This window comes from Ruditapes philippinarum, unplaced genomic scaffold (assembly GCF_026571515.1).
Source record: "Ruditapes philippinarum isolate M1 unplaced genomic scaffold, ASM2657151v2 ctg7649_1_1_1_1, whole genome shotgun sequence".
Lineage (NCBI taxonomy): Eukaryota > Metazoa > Mollusca > Bivalvia > Venerida > Veneridae > Ruditapes > Ruditapes philippinarum.
In genome coordinates, this window is record NW_026860052.1 from 15,381 (window position 1) to 34,636 (window position 19,256).

A 19,256-nucleotide genomic window follows, 5' to 3' on the forward strand; every position below is an offset into this window, starting at 1 on the left:
AATGTGTTATCAAAATATATTCAGGGATATGCATGAGTTAAAATGTTTAAGTTTCGATCGAAGAAAATATCAGTTTGTTATTAAAGGTATTCAAAATAACAAAGAACTAAATCTTACAATTTAAGCCTGACAATTGGATAACGTTGGCGACCAAATTGACGTACGTCAAAGTATCATTGTAATGTCATTATGTTCGGCATGTCACACAAAAAGAAAGATGACTGTTGTATCTGTTTTATTGCAAGGTTGTATTTAAGATTGTACGGTTGTTGAGATAAACAGAAAGCTGAAGCAAAAGATTATATTTTGGTGCAATGGTGTTGTTATTGTTTATCTCAGATTTTCAAATCCTACTTCTTACAGAGTATAAAGTATTTCTAGTAAAATTTTGTGAAGTGAACAAAAGGAATTAACACCCTTCAAACGACACTTAAAATCCAAATAAATTACCTAAATAAATGTCAAACTATGCAATAAATATAAAGTATACTGCGCTTGTCAGTCAGTAGAAGAAACGTGTTTGTAAATTATTGCAAAATCAGCCATTAATCGCATATAACATGTACATTATTAATCGAATTGTGGGGGAAAATACTTAAATTAAAGGGTGGTACATTTTCTCAAGTTTTATTTTCTTGAAATATGTTGGCTCATCTAGAGACATTAGCTATAACTTTGGTTAATGTATATGATAACGGGACAATCAATCGTAGTTGTAAATCACAAAACATGATCATAGTTATTATTGATATTCATAGTAGACACATTATATAATAAATATTATTTATTATTTGCTAAAAACAGATTGTTGTTAGGAAACATAATATTTGTAAGAATAATCAGAAAGTACAGTTGTATATTAATTTTATCAGCAGAATTCATGATTTATTATTATAATGTGCGTTCTTTTTAACTATATGCATGTATAATCACTTTTCTTACACACCTTATATTCTAAAGATTAAATGATCAAAAACGGTTAAAAATTGAAATCCACCAAGACTGTTAATTTACTGTTAATTTACTGCAAACTTCAGACTAAAACATAGATAAAAAACTTTATTTTTTTATCCGTTTAATTTACAATTATCTTGATATTTCTGATTAATGTAAATTCATTATATGACCCACTTAAACATTCAGTGAAAGGCATGATATGCCTCAGAAACGGTTTTTCTCATATTTTTTAGAAAGGACAAACATGAATTTAATAATGTTTAAATAATGGTTTTTTTGTTAGATGTTTGTTACCCGCAGAAAGTAGCAATAAACGTAAAATAATTTTATCATAAAAGTAGCAAAATGTAAACAAGGCAGTATTTTGACTTCCATATAAAGTACTAATGCACTATCACTGTACTGATTGCCAAAGTTGAAACGGTTATGGTGACCCCTGTACTGAAGTTTCTTTTTTATTGCGCAGCGAAATCGGAGCCATGAATTACGTGTGTCTTTTTTCCTCACTTCTCTGCAAACAGTCAAAACATGATGAGTTTTCCTTTGAACAATTAGTATTATTATAATTTTATTAAAAATACAGTAAAAAATGAAGGGATATGCGGGTGAATATAGACTTTCTGAAATAAACAAAACAAACGGCTAGCTTCTCCGTCGCCTACCTAAAGACAAGAAGATCTATCTATTTACCTTTCAACTATGTCGAACTTCTCGCGTGGATGCTAGCATGCACACTTTTTGTTAATTGTATATTATACATATAAATATACACTGTATATTAATTTATAAAGCAATGATTTAAAAATGTGAGGAACACACGTAAAACACCAGGTCGAGTTTAAAGATTTTATTTGCTACTAGTTTCGAATAATATAATTGTCTTCATCAGGCATCAAGTATAGTAATTTATTTAGATCATAACTCATTATTAAATTCACTTCGGACAAGAAGTCGACCTAAGTTGCGCTATTCTGTTTAAAGGCGCGACCTAATAATCTACAACATGACATTGTATCAAATTTATAAAAGCAGCAAATGTGTATAGCTTCTAATAACTTAAAAAATGTTATACTTTCTTAATTGTTATTGCTTATATTATAGGAAATAAATGACTAAAAGTCTAACTGAATTGTTAAATAAAACTCTTAAAAACTTTCATTTTTATTCTTAATCCATGTTTTTGTCAAAGTTTGCATTAAACTTAGATTTTTTGATTGGAAAATAACATTGACGGAACTCTGAAATTCATTCAATTTTTAATTGTCTTTAAAAGTAGCTTAATATATGTACATTAAAAAGCATCGCAGAAAACTGCGGCACCATGGCCTTTAAAATCATATATTTTCTGTCTGACTGTCTAAATAGTTGTAAAAGAAAGTAATAACCCCCCCCCCCCCCAAAAAAAAAAAACAAAAAACAACAACAAAAAACAGTCTTTAAACATGAATTTTGAAATCAATTTGAAAAAAGATTGTCTGATTGCCTCTCATATGAATTAATCTCTTTCATGTTCCATTTATGTTAACTTTAGTCAATTTATTGTGTGGTTGTATTGCTTATAGATGAATATTTGGCAATATTCATTTAATTAACGTTTTAAATAATGTAGCGGCTATATGGAATCTGAACATTGATTTCTTCAGTGCTTTAGAATTTAAGAAAAGTGTACAAAAACAACAGGTTATACCCAGACTAAAAATGGGCATGGAGACATAATGAAAAAGTTCGGAACATAAAGATACAGCGTTGTTTTCCTATTAACACTGATATCATAAATTATTATAGTCAACTTAATAAAAAAGCAAAGATGGTCAGTTCAAAATATAAAACATATCTAACAAAGTTTAACGAAACATTTTTATGATTAAGTTTTAAAATATCTGAACAGAAAATATATATCTTCCCTATAATTTTGAAATATTACTCATATTATTTTTCTTTTGACAATGTTTACAGTATGAATAGATAACAACGAAATCTTTTATCAACAACATTGTTTATCAGTTTCAATCACTTTAACTATTTTCGTTTTGGCCTCTAAGTTGTGTCTTTTTAAGATAACATTCATAACATTCAGAATATCTCAAAACGTGAATAAAATTATTCAACTACTTTTCGCCCATCCCATTTAAGGAAAATATATTTCAATTTAAGGTTAGACAAAATAGTGTGTGTATTTCAGTACATTTGTGTTTCATTTCTAGTATTTCATTAAAGAAACAAGCTGCAACAGACCTATCTTTATAGAGAATTTCCTGATTTGAAATGGTAAAGTTATGATCCAACTAATGCATATGTTGTATTTTATATGAATAAGGAAATTGTCCTGTTTTTTCCAATAATTTTTCCAATTGCCATGGCTAGAAATCCGCACCTTCCAAATATATAAAAATTATTCTCAATTATCACATAAACCGCGGCGCAGCACAGACGCTTGGGGTTTGGAGCTCAAAACGCCTTTAAAATCCAAATAAAATGCATATTTGTCAATCCCAGGACATGTACTGATCATATATATCAAAAAATCTTAATATATGCCGTTTTGAAAAAAAATCATATTTCAACATCTATAATAATACACAAGATAAAAATGTTCGCCGGAAAAAATCCGCACCCCTACCGTCATAATCACCATGTATTTTAATCCATTTCCAATATTTTCACATAATCCTTTGGTCCATCGACACAGAAGATATAATTCTTCACGATGATGGTCAATTTTAAACTTCAACGGTAATATAAACAACGCAACAGCCGAAATAAACATCAATATTCTCGCCGTTTTTTTTCAACGACAAAAACTTTCGATAAATTCAATGGACCAGACGGATATGAACGAAGCTATCCGATTATGTGGCCCCAGCTTTGCCGTGTGCAAAATGCGCAGCGCTTTTAAGTTTGGGAACCACATAATCGGATAGCTTCGTTCATAGCCGTCTGGTCCATTGAATTTATCGAAAGTTTTTGTCGTTGAAAAAAAACGGCGAGAATATTGATGTTTATTTCGGCTGTTGCGTTGTTTATATTACCGTTGAAGTTTAAAATTGACCATCATCGTAAAGAATTATATCTTCTGTGTCGATGGACCAAAGGATTATGTGAAAATATTGGAAATGGATTAAAATACATGGTGATTATGACGGTAGGGGTGCGGATTTTTTCCGGCGAACATTTTTATCTTGTGTATTATTATAGATGTTGAAATATGATTTTTTTTCAAAACGGCATATATTAAGATTTTTTGATATATATGATCAGTACATGTCCTGGGATTGACAAATATGCATTTTATTTGGATTTTAAAGGCGTTTTGAGCTCCAAACCCCAAGCGTCTGTGCGGCGCAGGAGTGTAATAAAGCCATTTAATAAAAACGATATTACACTAGACGATATTACCCTAGTGTAATAACACTTTGACGTCACGTCATTTGCGCTATAAACATAGCGTTAAAGCGCGCTAATGTTAGCGTTACGCTATAAGCGCGTCAAAGAAAAATGACTCTTGATAACAGTTTACCGCTCTTATTTTATACATGTAATAAATAGAATATTATATTCGTGTCGACTCAATACTAAATTTATTGAACTCGTTGAATAAAACAATATTATGCTCGTCAGAGGCTCGCATAATATGATTTTTTTTCAACTCGTTCAATAAATGTAGTATTAAACCTACACTCATTCAATATCCTCTGTAATATATATAAATTTTTGATTGATTCTTGTAGTTGCATTTAAGTAAAAAATCACATAAAGATGTTATAGCAGATTTGTGTGCAGATTTATTTTTAAAAGGGATCACTTTTTGAAACATTGAAAACCGTAAATATCACTATTTCTAGGGGTTAACTGAATACAGAGTAGTGGTATGCCTTTACTCAGTTTAAGCTCACAAGTTTAGCTGTTACAAAATTTCGCTAATGTGTGATTCTTATTCCTTACATTTTATAAGTTATTCTTCATTGTTTTACTTCGTCAAATTTTGCTATGGATTTTGCTTGTTGCTCGCAGGACATTGGAATGCTCTGAGACATGGGGGATCACACGTTCTGTTGTGTGTTTTGTAATTATTTATTTTACTTTATCTATTTATTTATTTATTTTATTTATTTACTTTTTTACAGATGCACGTGATCTGTAAACCGTACATGGTTAAATAACCTTTTGTTACACGCGACTGTTTTTGATAAGCGGTCTAAGAGTTGCATCTTGCTACATGCTGCCCCTTTTAACTGATTAGAACTTACATTGAACATCTGTGCGAGTGCGTGTGTGTGTGTGCGTGAAATATATTAGTTCAATGATGTGTTCTTAGAACAGTGTCGAACGAATCTTGTTAACCGGTTTTTCTTATAAATATATTTCAAAAATTGACACAATGCATCGATTGTATTTTGAAGCGCCTTAACTTCAAGCATGGTTGTAGATGCGAGTAAAATAAATATTTATACAGTTGTATGTGCAAAAGAAATCATACGCATACCTGATCTTTTGGACTCAACAGTGCAAAGGAAAATATATTTATATTTCATTAGGTTTAGATGAAAACAGATACTATGCACCTTTTTCAATTTACCGTCATCATAATTTGTGTGACAAATGCTAAAGGATATGATGTTAACAACACTGCTCCATCAGACATTAACGCTCAATATTTAATTGATGTAGGAGTGAAAACAAACGATGCAAAATTAGAGGCTGTTGGAATAGCCATGAAAAATCTCCATCAGCAAACTTGTGGTGGTTGGTCGACCTGGTCAAAGTGTACTTCAAACATTTTTCGTTATTTTGGAATAAAACAGCGTACCAGGAAAAGTGACAACACATCATTGGAAAATGAAACAGACTTACGCTTATGTAGGAATCGATGTCCGTCTGACTATAAAACAACAGCAAATGGATTTTGTATAAAATTATACACCATTGAAAAATTTCATTCTGAAGCAGAAAACTACTGCAAGTTAGAGGGTGGACACTTGATTCATATCAACTCACAGGCAAAATATGATGCGATTGTGGAAATGAATTTTCCAAACAATGCGGCTAATTAAATACACATCGGCGGACAGCGGATTAGCAATAGCTCGGACTGGAAGTTCAACGACGACTCAAGGATTACCTTTTTCAGGTGGGCACCATCCGAACCGCATGTAGAGCCATGTTTGTACTTAGAGAAGACATCAAAGACTATGCATGATTCATCGTGTCCTCAGAAGTTTCATTTCCTCTGTGAAATCACTGAAACAGGTGATTAAATGAAATGTTATTCAACAGAATAAACATCAAGTGAACAGCTATTGTGTAAATAAACCTGCTAACATAGAAGCTATAGTGTATACGCCAAGCATGTTCGTTAATTCTTTTCAGCAAAATAATAATATAAACACTGAAAATTCTATTTTTTTTTAATTGCAGATAAAAACCTTATCTTTAGAATGTGTTTGTCTTCCCTTTTACATAATAAATGAATGTAATTTTTTGAAATGTGCAAAGCTTATAACAACAATTCATTCATACGTCATCAGCACCGTTCTCAAATGTTTGATTTTATACTTTAATAATATTCTTCATTTATTCTGTGTTCATTCTTTTTACAGATTTCCCTCATGTACATACATGTATGACACCTCTGTGTTGAATTGCCGCTGAAATCGAAATAAAACTAAAATGTACAACCTTTGTACCATTATAAAACCAAAAAATATATATCCATTGTATATCTAATTACTTAGCACATGCTTTTTTTAGGTCAATTCAGGGGGTCTAAATAACCTATCTTACAAATCTGTACATGACATAGACATTAGAGAAGAAAAAAATGAAACGGTTATTACTTAAAACCGTGAAAAAGATTAATCTTAACTTTGTATATAGGTTGTAAAAAAATAGAACTTAAAATTGATGTACTGATTGCTATTCCTAAATAAAAAAAAGATCGTACATAACATGCATTATGGCAGCTCAAACGCTTATATGAATTTAAATATATTTTTTATTTTCTAAAGTCATCCCTTTTCCTTTGTACACATAAATAAAACTCTAAAAATAACCTGTACACGGGGAATGAAATTATGAATGTTGATGTATTATGCCCACTCATAGTATCATTTATGTTTGGAATTTTCATATATCTTAGCCTTCTTGTGTTAAAAAGGTAACAGCTTAAAAGAAAATAGATATTCTAAGCACCTTTTTAACATGAGACTGTAATAAACAATTCAATTTCTGTGCAACTCGGAAAATGAATATATCGGGTAATGTAAATAACTAAAAGACTAATGAACAAGCACTTTATGTAAAATGATATATTTGTGTAATTGAAAGAGCTCGAAAAGTAGGCGGCTATAAATATTATACACTATTCCATTTCACGTATGCATTCAAAACATCAGCACTGACTGGAAAGTGTGAGTTTGATATTTTCTTGGAAATAGTACAACTTTAATCGACACAATGTATTGTTGTAATATCATAGGGAACCCGTGCAAAGAGTCAAGGTTTATTTTTCTACGAGTATGCTATATTTTTAACGGGAATATAAAGATTCTTTTTTATAACTTTTATTATGACATTCTTTTTAATGAAAAATCAAATTGTTTAGTCTAGATCATGAGATACTCTGACTAGCAAAAAAAGAGCGTATAACGATAAATTTTCGATGCAGCAATGATGTTTTAATTTTTGTTGTGTTTCAATGTGTAGTTTAGCTTAGTACCGAATTTGTTGATATTAAAAGCGATATGATTGTGGTTTTTGCGTCTTCTTATATTTCACTCTTCTGTTCTGGATGGTGCATTACCTTGAATATTATAAAATCGTTTACTTTAATTTAAACAAAATTCGAAATAGCATTTTTTGTTGTTTTTACCACGATGACATATTAAACAAATCACAAATTTCATTTGCCTTAAGTCTTAATGACTATATTCAATTTCCACACCGTCAAACTTAAAAAGGTGTTTACAGTGTGAAAAGTGTTTAAACCTATTTCAGTATATATATACAATTTATTACTATAACCGATAATAAGTCAGAAGTTTATTTGAAACTATGATACTTGTGAAATTTGCTTTCTATCTTGCCATCGTAGTTTCATGCCTGACGACTGTTGATGGAAATGACATTAACAACTTGGCTCCCTCGGACGTTAACGCACAATATCTGATTGATTTAGGAATAAAAACAAATGATGAAAAGCTACAAGCAGTAGGACTTGCCATGAAAAACATTCATAACTCCGATCCTTGTAATGAATGGACAAGATGGTCAATTTGTTCAGCGAATATTTCCCGGTATTTTGGTATAAAACAGCGGTCCAGAAAGTGTAGCAATGAGACAGAATTAAGCTTGTGCAGAAACCGATGCCCTGATTCGTATCAAACGACGAAGCTCGGATATTGCATCAAAAAACATCTATCCAAGATATCACATTCTGAAGCAGAAAAGCAATGCAAGGTAGAAGGTGGATATTTGGTTCGCATTGACTCTAAGTTGAAATTCGAAGACATTATTAACACTGGTTTCAATATGTTTAACTCGTTTATCTCCATCGGTGGTCATCGAAAAAGCATACATTCTCCGTGGCTTCTTGAGGACGGATCTGAAATCAAATTCTTCAAGTGGGCCAGTGGGGAGCCGGACAATGGAATCACAAAGTTGTGTTTATGCATGGACAATGCTAATGGACAGATGCATGACATTGCTTGCAATTATGAAAACAATTTCATTTGCGAAATCACTGTGTAAAATTTATTACTTTGAGATAATAACTTATTAATTGAACGAACCGATTTATTTTGTAAGTTAAGTATCTTAAACAAGTGTGTGAAAGAGAAAGCGGATATCATTTTTATAACCATTTTGTAAAATGAGTCACTGTGTACTTCAAAAACAGTTTAAAAGCCTTTTATAGACAATCATTCGTTATCATTTGACATTTATATACGAAGTCTGTTCGACAGATTCGTGGAATTTTATGGTAGACATATTATAGGTAAAACGATTCAATAGAATTTTTCACAATACATAAAACAATACTTTTGAATTAGGGTCAAATATCAAAACATTAATAGTTAACACCATAAAACATACATTGCCGAATGTTATCGAATTGCCCTCGTGTACTACTTTTGATGATACAGTTTTAAATAACATCACAAATAAAATTGTAATCAAACTGGATGACTTCGTCAAATCGTTTTATTAATCATAAAATATCAAAATATACAAAATTTAATACATGTACTTGGAACATAATGGACCAGTTAGTCAGCCTGTTGGTACACAATCCGTCATTTCATTCTAAAGTTGCTCACTGTTTTAATCTGTTGATATGCTTGATTATCTGGTTTTCTGTACAGTATGCGGCCAAAGGTAGTGCAGAATGTTGATCGATTAGACATTTCATCAAAATCATCCGGCAACAATTAAGACCAATGAAATATAGAATCATCAATTGAACGCCGCCCTGTCTCCGACTCGCCAACGAGCTACTAGTTACGAAATCAGACTGGTCTCCAATCAAAAGCGTTCGGCAACCAATCACTTATGTAAACTAGCTAGGGGTTGTAGACGGTACTTGCACTTTCCGTTACCCTCCATGAACAGCTCAAACAAACCGAGCCTGCAACATTTTAAATTTTGTTGCTTTAGGAGTATTTTAAGGAATTCCGTTTTTCGCTATTTTATTGATAATTGACCTATCATTTCAATTTCTTTTACTGTATTCGATTCATTTATATCAATTATGTTGAGTGGTAAGTAGACTTGTGATCTAACACTTGTTATACAAATTGATATACATATGTAATCAAACACGCTCGAAAAATAGGCGGCTATAAATATTATTTCATTTCACTAATGCATTCTTAATTCAACACTAAATGGAAAGTGTCAGTTTTATATTTTTGGAAATAGTCCAATTTTTTCGACATTAGAAGACACAATAAGTAAAACAAGTGAAAAGTGCATGTGACAACAGCTGTCGTCATGTTTTCAAATAATACACACTCTCATAGTAGATAATTATAATAAGCAAATCTATTAAATAAAACCGTTTATACAATGTAATGTATATCCTGACATATCCTGTTTTTTCATGTAATATATTCAAGTTTTTAGCCACCGCGTATCTCTGTTTATGTCACACCTTTTTAAAAGTAACCTCTGAACTTCCAGTATATTAACTTAATGATGTTCACTATAAATATACATTTATTTGATCCCATCTTCTAAATTAAAATATGATTAACAAGATCAACAAGGAAAGGCGACGTTCAATGAACGCAACCCCCACACGACAAAGCAACAAGCCTCGATTTCTGTTCCTGAATATCAAAGGCATATTATACTTTGTCAGACCGCGTTTTCATTTGTGTACTTTTGTTAAAGGCGTGTATAAAAGCATGCCATTATAATGAAATCTATAACGCATTCTTATTGAAAGTGTAACAGGAGGGCTCTAAGGAACCACTCTATACTCCGACACAACGAACACCTGCTAATCATGCGGCTATTGTGACCGGACAACTGTGCTAGAATTTGTCCATTCATGCAAGTAAGTCAAATCAGCATCAACTCGCATCGACCCCCCAAAAAAGTTAAATTATTGTTTATCTATGAAAATTGATGCTCAGTAAAATTAATGAGCTATAAATGTTCAAAAAACATTTTAATGAACATAAACTACATTTTGGAGATGGAATAATTGACATTTGTATTTATTACCTAAAAACACATCGATATTGTAGTAGCGAAACCTGTCTACATTAAGTGTGATTGTTTCATAAAGGGCAAATAAAGTGTGTCTTTAGACGAAAATCAAAATACAAAATTTTTATAAAATACACAATTTTTATATGATAATCTAGAGTAAAGGGAAATCATGAAGTGTGACACAAGTTACTGCACCATTGCTATGATTTTTGAAAAAAAAAACTGATGTATGCAATTCATATGAAAAATTCTATATTCTTATACTTTAGTATGTTCTAGGCATTGTTTCCAAATACCAACGCATTTTCAATAATTTGACCTTCAAGGTCAAGGTCATTGATGAGTAAAGATCATAATCAATCAAGCCTACTTTTTATTCTGCCAATTTTGTAAGAATCAAGAATAAACAATCGTATTTGTATCTGGTACATTTGTTGCTGCTACTTGAAAATTGAGAAAGAAAGAGACTATCATAAATTACTCAAAAGACTTACTTCGTTAAACATTTTTGTGCCCCCACGTTAGTGGCGGGCATTTAGATTTACCCTTGTCCGTCCGTCCGTCTGTCCGTCCGTCCGTCCGTCCATCCGTCCGTCCTTCCATCCGTTCACTTTTGTGTCGCACGTAACTCAAAAAGTATTTGACCTAGAGTCATGAAACTTACAGGAATGTTGATCAGCATGTGTTGTTGTGCACCTAAATATTTTCGTCTGGATATTTTTTGTATTTTCAGAGTTATTGCCCTTGACTTAGTAAAATTTTGCAATTTTCAACTTGTGTCGCACGTAACTCAAAAAGTATTTGACCTAGAGTCATGAAACTTTACAGGAATGTTGATCAGCATGTGTATTTGTGCACCTGGGTATTTTCGTCTGGGTATTTTTAGTATTTTCAGAGTTATTGCCCTTGAAATAATAAAATTTGGCAATGTTCAACATGTGTCGCACGTAACTCAAAAAGTATTTGACCTAGAGTCATGTAACTTTACAGGAATGTTGATCAGCATGTATAGTTGTGCACCTGGGTATTTTCGTCTGGATATTTTTAGTGTTTTCAGAGTTATTGCCCTTGAGTTAGTAAAATTTGGCAATTTTCAACATGTGTCGCACGTAACTCAAAAAGTATTTGACCTAGAGTCATGTAACTTTACAGGAATGTTGATCAGCATGTGTAGTTGTGCACCTGGGTATTTTCATCTGGATATTTTTAGTATTTTCAGAGTTATTGCCCTTGAGTTAGTAAAATTTGGCAATTTTCACTTTAAGTCGCAAGTTTCTCAAAAAGGATTTGACATAGTCATTAAACCTTATGGGCAGGTTGCTTAGCATATTTTAGATTTGCACCTGGGGTTTCGCTTGTAAATTTATCCAGTATTTGTAGAGTTATTTCCCTTGACTTAGTAAAAAGATTGACAGAACAGTGGCGCGGTGGGGGCACCCGTGTCCTATGGACACATTTCTAGTTGTTTGTACAATTAAAGTGTTTATTCTATCAAAGACAAGATAACACTTGGTGCACGTTTTCCTACTTTTCTGACATGTTATTTATTTCATATACAACGCTACTTTCTTCACGTGATTAGCATATATTTGCAATGATAATATATTTCAAATATTGTAAAAACATTAAAAGACGACCCCGTCAAAAAACACACACAACGGCAGAATTAGAAATATTGTAGAATGAGTGGACAGAAGTGATAAATGTAAGCTACCGTTGTACATCGACAATGATCATGGAATGTTCAATGAAATGCAAGTTTGGTGTTTATTCAGATATTAAAATGCATCAACCTGTGAGACTAATTATATCTGCCACATGTTTGCGGGGGACAGATATTCCGATCTAAACCGCAAACATATGTCAGACAGTTTTTCTTGCATGTTTTACCACATTATATCTGAAATTCTGTACTTTAATAAAACAATTTTCCATGGCAATTAATGGCTATTTATGCCTGTATCTATCATATTACACTTAACAAATAACGTTATTCCATAAATGTATTTAAATCATAAGAGATGTAAGTATGTGGAAAAGTGTTTGTTACATTTACATAACAGACTTTGTATGATAGAGAGTTGTAAAAAATACATGCATCTTGGTTATCAATACTTTGCATTGAATTTTACTATCATAAATATCTTGTAACCAAATAAGGTATATTTTCAATTTCTTTAGTTCATGTTTGTTCAGGGGAGACAGAAGTATTCAAATAGCTTCACACGTTCATCGCAGTTTAAAAAAAAAGATATACTACTTACTTAGTGAACAGGCATTTCTTATGTACTCAAAAGCACTTTAAAAATAAATAGTCAATGATCACTTTTTTAAAATTTCTATTATAACCATAAAGTGTAAATAAATAATAAACAATGACATAAGTTTTAAATAAAGCAGCCCGATATTAAACTCGTAAATCTGATTAGTTTCTACTTTATAGACGTTTTGTCCTGGCTAAATGTCATTTGTACATAAAAAAGGAGAGGGAAAACAATTAAATATAAAAACACAACAACAACACAAACCCGATTTAATAACTTTAAGTTCTTTCGCAAAAAGAAAACAATGTCCATAATTTCTTTTGAAACTCTGTACTGTGTACTTTCATCCCTTTTAGTGTAAAAAAAACAACAAATGTGTCATTTAAACATAAATGTGTCATTAAAACATAAAAATGAGTTAAACAAATTTGCTAGGGGCTAATAGATATACTATCAAAACCATTAGGATGGATGGAATGTTGTACTAGGGTTCATACAAAGACTATATTATCAAACATAAAAGAGGAAGTCGAATGATTTTTAAGGGGATATTTTATATAGATAAACTTCAAGTATATACTATCAAACATGTTAAACTATACCGACACATAAAGGTCGTATAGATGTGTATCAGAGAATGTACTTTCACGCATATAAGTGGGGAGCAAATCGATTTACAAAAAATTACCTAATTTTCTAGTACATACTATAGTACATACGATCAACCCTAACATTTTTGAAAGTATACCCTCTGTTGAATATCTATATGAGCCTTCTGTAGATCCATTCTATTCCCTCTGATAATATGTTGTTCGTATATAATCTAAATTCTGAATTTCTAATGTACATATCTATATGATCCCCTAGTCTATCCGTTGGATCGCCGATTGTATCCACCCATTTAATATAATCTATCAAATAAAGAGTTTCCTCTGTTGTTGATGGGAACATTTTATTCATCCAACAATACCACAGCTACACTTTTGTCTATGTCACGGGCGAACCTAATTGTGTGTGCCATCTTCTCCTACTCCCTAAATAAATCCGGATCAATTTAAGCATTTGTCAACATGGTTAAGGTCGCTCACTTAAGATCACAGGTCCCTCACCTCTGTAAGTTCGATGCTCATTCGGGTCGAAATCTTTCATGTGAGGAAGCCATCCAGCTGGCTTACGGAAGGTCGGTGGTTCTACCCAGATGCGCTCGTGCCTGAAATAATGCCCGGAGGGGTACCTGGGGTCTTCCTCCACCAATAAAGCTGGAAAAAAATCGACGAAAAATCTCGGCGGGACGCTCTAGGATGGCCCGACTTGAGTGTACGGTCGCCAATATGGGCTTTCCGGCGGCGACCTTAAATAAACGCATTAAGATAAAAAGGTAACAACCTTCATTACAACATACAGGATTGCGGAACAGATTAACTTTTTTCATAGCAAGGAAGTGTGCTTTTATCTTCAAATCTATTTTGTTCACAAAAACATATCCACTTTCATGTTTTAGATCTGACTATTGAAGATAACATCCTTATCAAAAGAGCAATATACCAAATGGACAAAACATTTTTTCAAAAGAATTATTTTTGTGTTTATTTATTTGTTCAGTCGCGTCACGTTCACGGAATATAAATACAAGTTTAAAGGAGATTAAAATTTACACAGGTGAAAATAATATGGATGTATGAGTGTATTCTTGTTTCAAACTTAAGTTTTGAGATGATAATCAACACTTGTTGTCATAAACATTTGATTTAACATTAAAGGCCCATTATGGCCTAATACCTTTTTTCTGAAATTTTTTTTGGCCAAACATGTTACTCATTGGCCAATTACTTGAGCTGTGTTTTACTTATGATGCTTTTTGAAAACTATTACAGTTATATTTATATAGTGTTTTGTACTACCTTGTTTACATTTTGCAACTTTTATGACAAATACTTTCTCACGCAGTGCTATTTTCTTCAGGGGACAAGCATCTAAGATGCTCTAAAACCCATGCATAATGAAATTCAATTTTGCCCCTTCAAAAGATTGAAAAATGTATTTTTGTCTGGGGCATAGTGTTTCTTAACGTTATGTCACACGAACGACTTAGACTTGTGGTAGTCAACATTATCTACAATATCTGTTATTGTAACTTCCAGGGTTCATTGAACGCCACCTGCCTTGTTGATCGTGTGTAGATCTACCATATTTTGTTCAAGTCACATGACTTGTTTTAAAACTACTCGGTGATTCTGTCGGCGTCTAAATTTCGTTCAACATATATAGATATATTTACGCTTCAAACCCAAAATATATAGAATTTATACAGAAATTCATGCTGGGACTTTAAAAAATGTCATTTTAGCGTGATTTGAGTACAATAGAGTATCCCTTTAATGTCGGTAAAAAAAAATTACACACTTGATATAATTTTCTTCACGATACCATATCCATTTTATTACAGTAAACAAAAAAAAACAAGAATTTCGTCAGATAATATAAATTTCGAAAAAAGTTTTACTTTGCAAATAAATATTATTCTGAAGTCAAACATAACCACTCCATTTGTCTCAAATATATCGTGAATAACCTAAAAGTTTTCAAGGTTTCTTCTTCTACCAGTATGCTATGTTTTAACGGGAATTTATTATGAATTGTTTTTTTTTAAACTTTTCATAAACTGTGATCATGATATTCTTTTGGATGTAAAATCAAATTGTTTACTCCAGCTTTTTATATAAATTATATAGAGGATATTTGTTTGTTTCAGTGTAAGATCGAACACTAGATGCAATATTTTCCACGAGTGGCGTAGCCACGAGTGAAAATATAATATTAGCTGGGGTTCACGAGTGAAATATTATTTGATCTTACATGTAAAACAAACAAATTTTCTGTTTATTTCATGATTTTTTAACGATTTTTACACCATTTTACTGATTTTTGCCGCGTAACGCCTTGCTCTTATCTTCATGACGTCATCAAAAAATGACGTCACAATGTTGAAGCAAAATATAATTCCATGATTATTTTTAGATTTTAGATGTTTTTCAGCACAACGTTCATAAATATTTACGAACTACAGTTATCACGAACATTTTTTATTATGATTGACTACATTTCCGCTGAAAAAAAACATTCATTAATGATAAATATTTTATTTTTACGCCAAATATAGTTCAGCTACTGTGAAATTATATTTGGTAATCATTACTGCGAAATTATCAGAATATAATTAACCGTTATAATTCAGTAATCTACTGCAAAACATGTAATAAATAGAGGATATTTGTTTGTTTCAGTGTAAGATCGAAAAATATTTCACCGAGTGAACACTAGATGCAATATTTTCCACGAGTGGCGTAGCCACGAGTGAAAATATAATAGCTGGGGTTCACGAGTGAAATATTATTTGATCTTACATGTAAAACAAACAAATTTTCTGTTTATTTCATGATTTTTTAACGATTTTTACACCATTTTACTGATTTTTTGCCGCGTAACGCCATGCTCTTATCTTCATGACGTCATCAAATAATGACGTCACAATGTTGAAGCAAAATATAATTCCATGATTATTTTTAGATTTTAGATGTTTTTCAGCACAACGTTCGTAAATATTTACGAACTACAGTTATCACGTACATTTTTTATTATGATTGACTACATTTCCGCTGAAAAAAAACATTCATTAATGATAAATATTTTATTTTTACGCCAAATATAGTTCGGCTACTGTGAAATTATATAGAGAATAACATGCTACTGTCTTTTGATATCAATTTTATCAGGCGAGGCTGACATGGGTTAGAAAGGGCGAGGCTTGCCGAGCCCTTTCTGCCCATATCAGCCGAGCCTGATAAAATTGATATCAAAAGACAGTAGCATGTTATTCTATTTATCATGTAACACATAACAACTGTCAAAATAAAAGAATAATCTACTTTTAAATAGCGAATTTCGTTAAAAAGGGGGATTTTTGTTCAAAGAAATAATTCTTGAAAAAAAATTCCTCCGCCCCTGAAACTTAGAATTTCTTATTGGCGGCCATTTTTTCTTTCGACTCGGATAAAAGATACAACAGAATGTAGGCCTAATACGATAAAATTCTTACCTTTAATTTAAACATCGATGCAAAAATCCACTTAGAATCACATAAACTAAACTTTACTGCAATTTTTGTCTTGAATTGTCAAATTCAAAAGTTCACGATAATTTCAATCAAAGAAAAGTCAAATCGGCAATCAAACACAAGCTGCACAAACATGCGTCTTATTTTTTAAACGAAACAATTTGTTCACTTATTGAATAATAATCCGGCGAAATAAAGTAAACATTTACAAGTTATCAATAAAAATCGTCTAGCCTGTTTGTTATGATTACATGTATAGTATGACGTGAACATCGATGATGTCATTTGCAATATAAATTATGACGTCACTTCATTTAGTTGGTGCTAAAACTATTCGCTATCTAATTTATTCGTAATTGAAATCGAAATAATAGGCCTAAATATCGCACCTTGATTCAAGACTTGTAAGGGTATGAGATTACATTGTAGAATTCACATGCTGGTAAAAATAAGAATATAAGCAATTGAAAAAAGTCCGTTAAAATGGGCGGGGCTTATTTTTGATATCATGTTACTGACCTGATATCAAAAATAATTATCAGGCAAGTGTTATCGGGCAGTTACCATAGTAGTTGCATGATAAATTTGGTAATCATTACTGTGAAATTATCAGAATATAATTAACCGTTATAATTCAGTAATCTACTGCAAAACATGTAATAAATATTATTCTTTTTAATATTGTTAATATTTATATGGATTTAGATAATGAAAGAGCAAATAATTTTTAAATGTTTTTTTTTTTTTTTTAATTTGGTCAGGCCCACATGTTCGTATTAGAATGATTGTACACGTAATATTCATTTACCATTTTCAGCGACAATCTTATTTGACTTATTTAAATCAACCATCTCAGTTGCAGTTATTATGTCTTTCTCATAATTTGATTGCGTGTAAGGCACCATTATTTGCAAACAAAACAATGAACAAAACAAAAAGAATTTCGTCTGATCATGTTCATTTGCTTGCCTTATAGCGTCACGTTCACGGAAAATAAATACAGCTTACAGGGATATTAAATTTATTGAATGTATTTGTTTCAACAGTTAACATTTTATGAATTTGCAACTACATTTTCGTATACTGATGGGATAAACTACCGACGTCCCATAGGCTGCTGGGCATCTTCCAATTTCCCTAGCTGGAAGAATTAGAACCTATATACATAAGAGGCAACTTTTAATACATGAGGTTAACATAAGGTTTAATTTGCTTGAGGTCTGATCCGAAGTCATGACTATAAGTTCTTATGTTATAGATTTATTGTATTTTTAGTACAATTTAGTAGCTACTGTTTAGTAATGATTGCATATTGGTGTCTTTATAAAATTATGTTGTTTTGATAAATATTTGCATTACATATCTTACCAGTTTTCTAGTCTTGAAGTGATTTCGAGGAACATACATATTTATTAAGTTGTATTTTAGTTCCCATTTCAGTTCTTATCATTTCACTTATTACGTGTCCCTCCCCTGGAATCGCAACCCTTTCCCGGTTTTGGCTCGGTACCTTCTGGGTTCCCTGCTACTGTGGCTAGAGTGTGTCGGGGCCTGTGTCCTGTGAACGTTGCCTTTGCCTTGTTGGTCTGTGTTCTCGTTTTTTCTTCCTTATGACATTCCACAAATCTCATATTTCCCGTTGACTTATTTCTATAGCTTACCCAACATATCTGTTTTATAACACTGAGATATCGTCAGCTGACAATATTTGTTGGCAGTGTGCGAAGCGTTAGAATATCATTGTTAAATATACGAATATCACTAGAGTCGGAAAGACAGCAAACAAAAATATGACAGCCGTGAAAGTTGTTTTTTTATCTTTCTGTCATAATTGCATGTTTGACAGTTGTTAATGGAAGTGCAATAAACAACATCGCTCCTTCTGAAGTTAATGCAGATTATTTGATCGAATTGGGGATAAAAACAAATGATGTTAAACTGCAAGCTGTTGGAATGGCAATGAATAATATTCATAGTGACCCATGTAGCGAATGGACAAAGTGGTCAGTTTGTTCAGCAAATATCTTTCGTCATTTCGGTATAAAACAGCGGTCAAGGAAATGTAGCAATGAAACAGAATATAACTTGTGCAGAAATCGATGCCCGCTCTCTTATCTTACAACAAAGCACGGATATTGTCTGAGCAAACATGTCAAGAAGACGTCACGTTTTGATGCTGAGAAGAAATGCAAGAGTGAAGGTGGATA

General features: G+C 32.0%; 1 protein-coding gene and 1 pseudogene across 1 annotated transcript; both read left to right on the top strand.

Annotated features, from left to right (window-relative positions):
• The first annotated feature begins 5,452 nt into the window (after window positions 1-5,452).
• LOC132758729 (uncharacterized) lies at window positions 5,453-6,626 on the top strand (annotated as a pseudogene).
• A 1,249-nt stretch (window positions 6,627-7,875) lies between these two features.
• On the top strand, window positions 7,876-9,138 carry LOC132758730 (C-type lectin lectoxin-Lio3-like). The gene has a single exon (XM_060750430.1). The coding sequence runs from the start codon at window positions 8,008-8,010 to the stop codon at window positions 8,701-8,703; it is 696 nt and encodes a 231-aa protein (XP_060606413.1). The 5' UTR covers window positions 7,876-8,007; the 3' UTR covers window positions 8,704-9,138.
• Window positions 9,139-19,256: the final 10,118 nt, after the last annotated feature.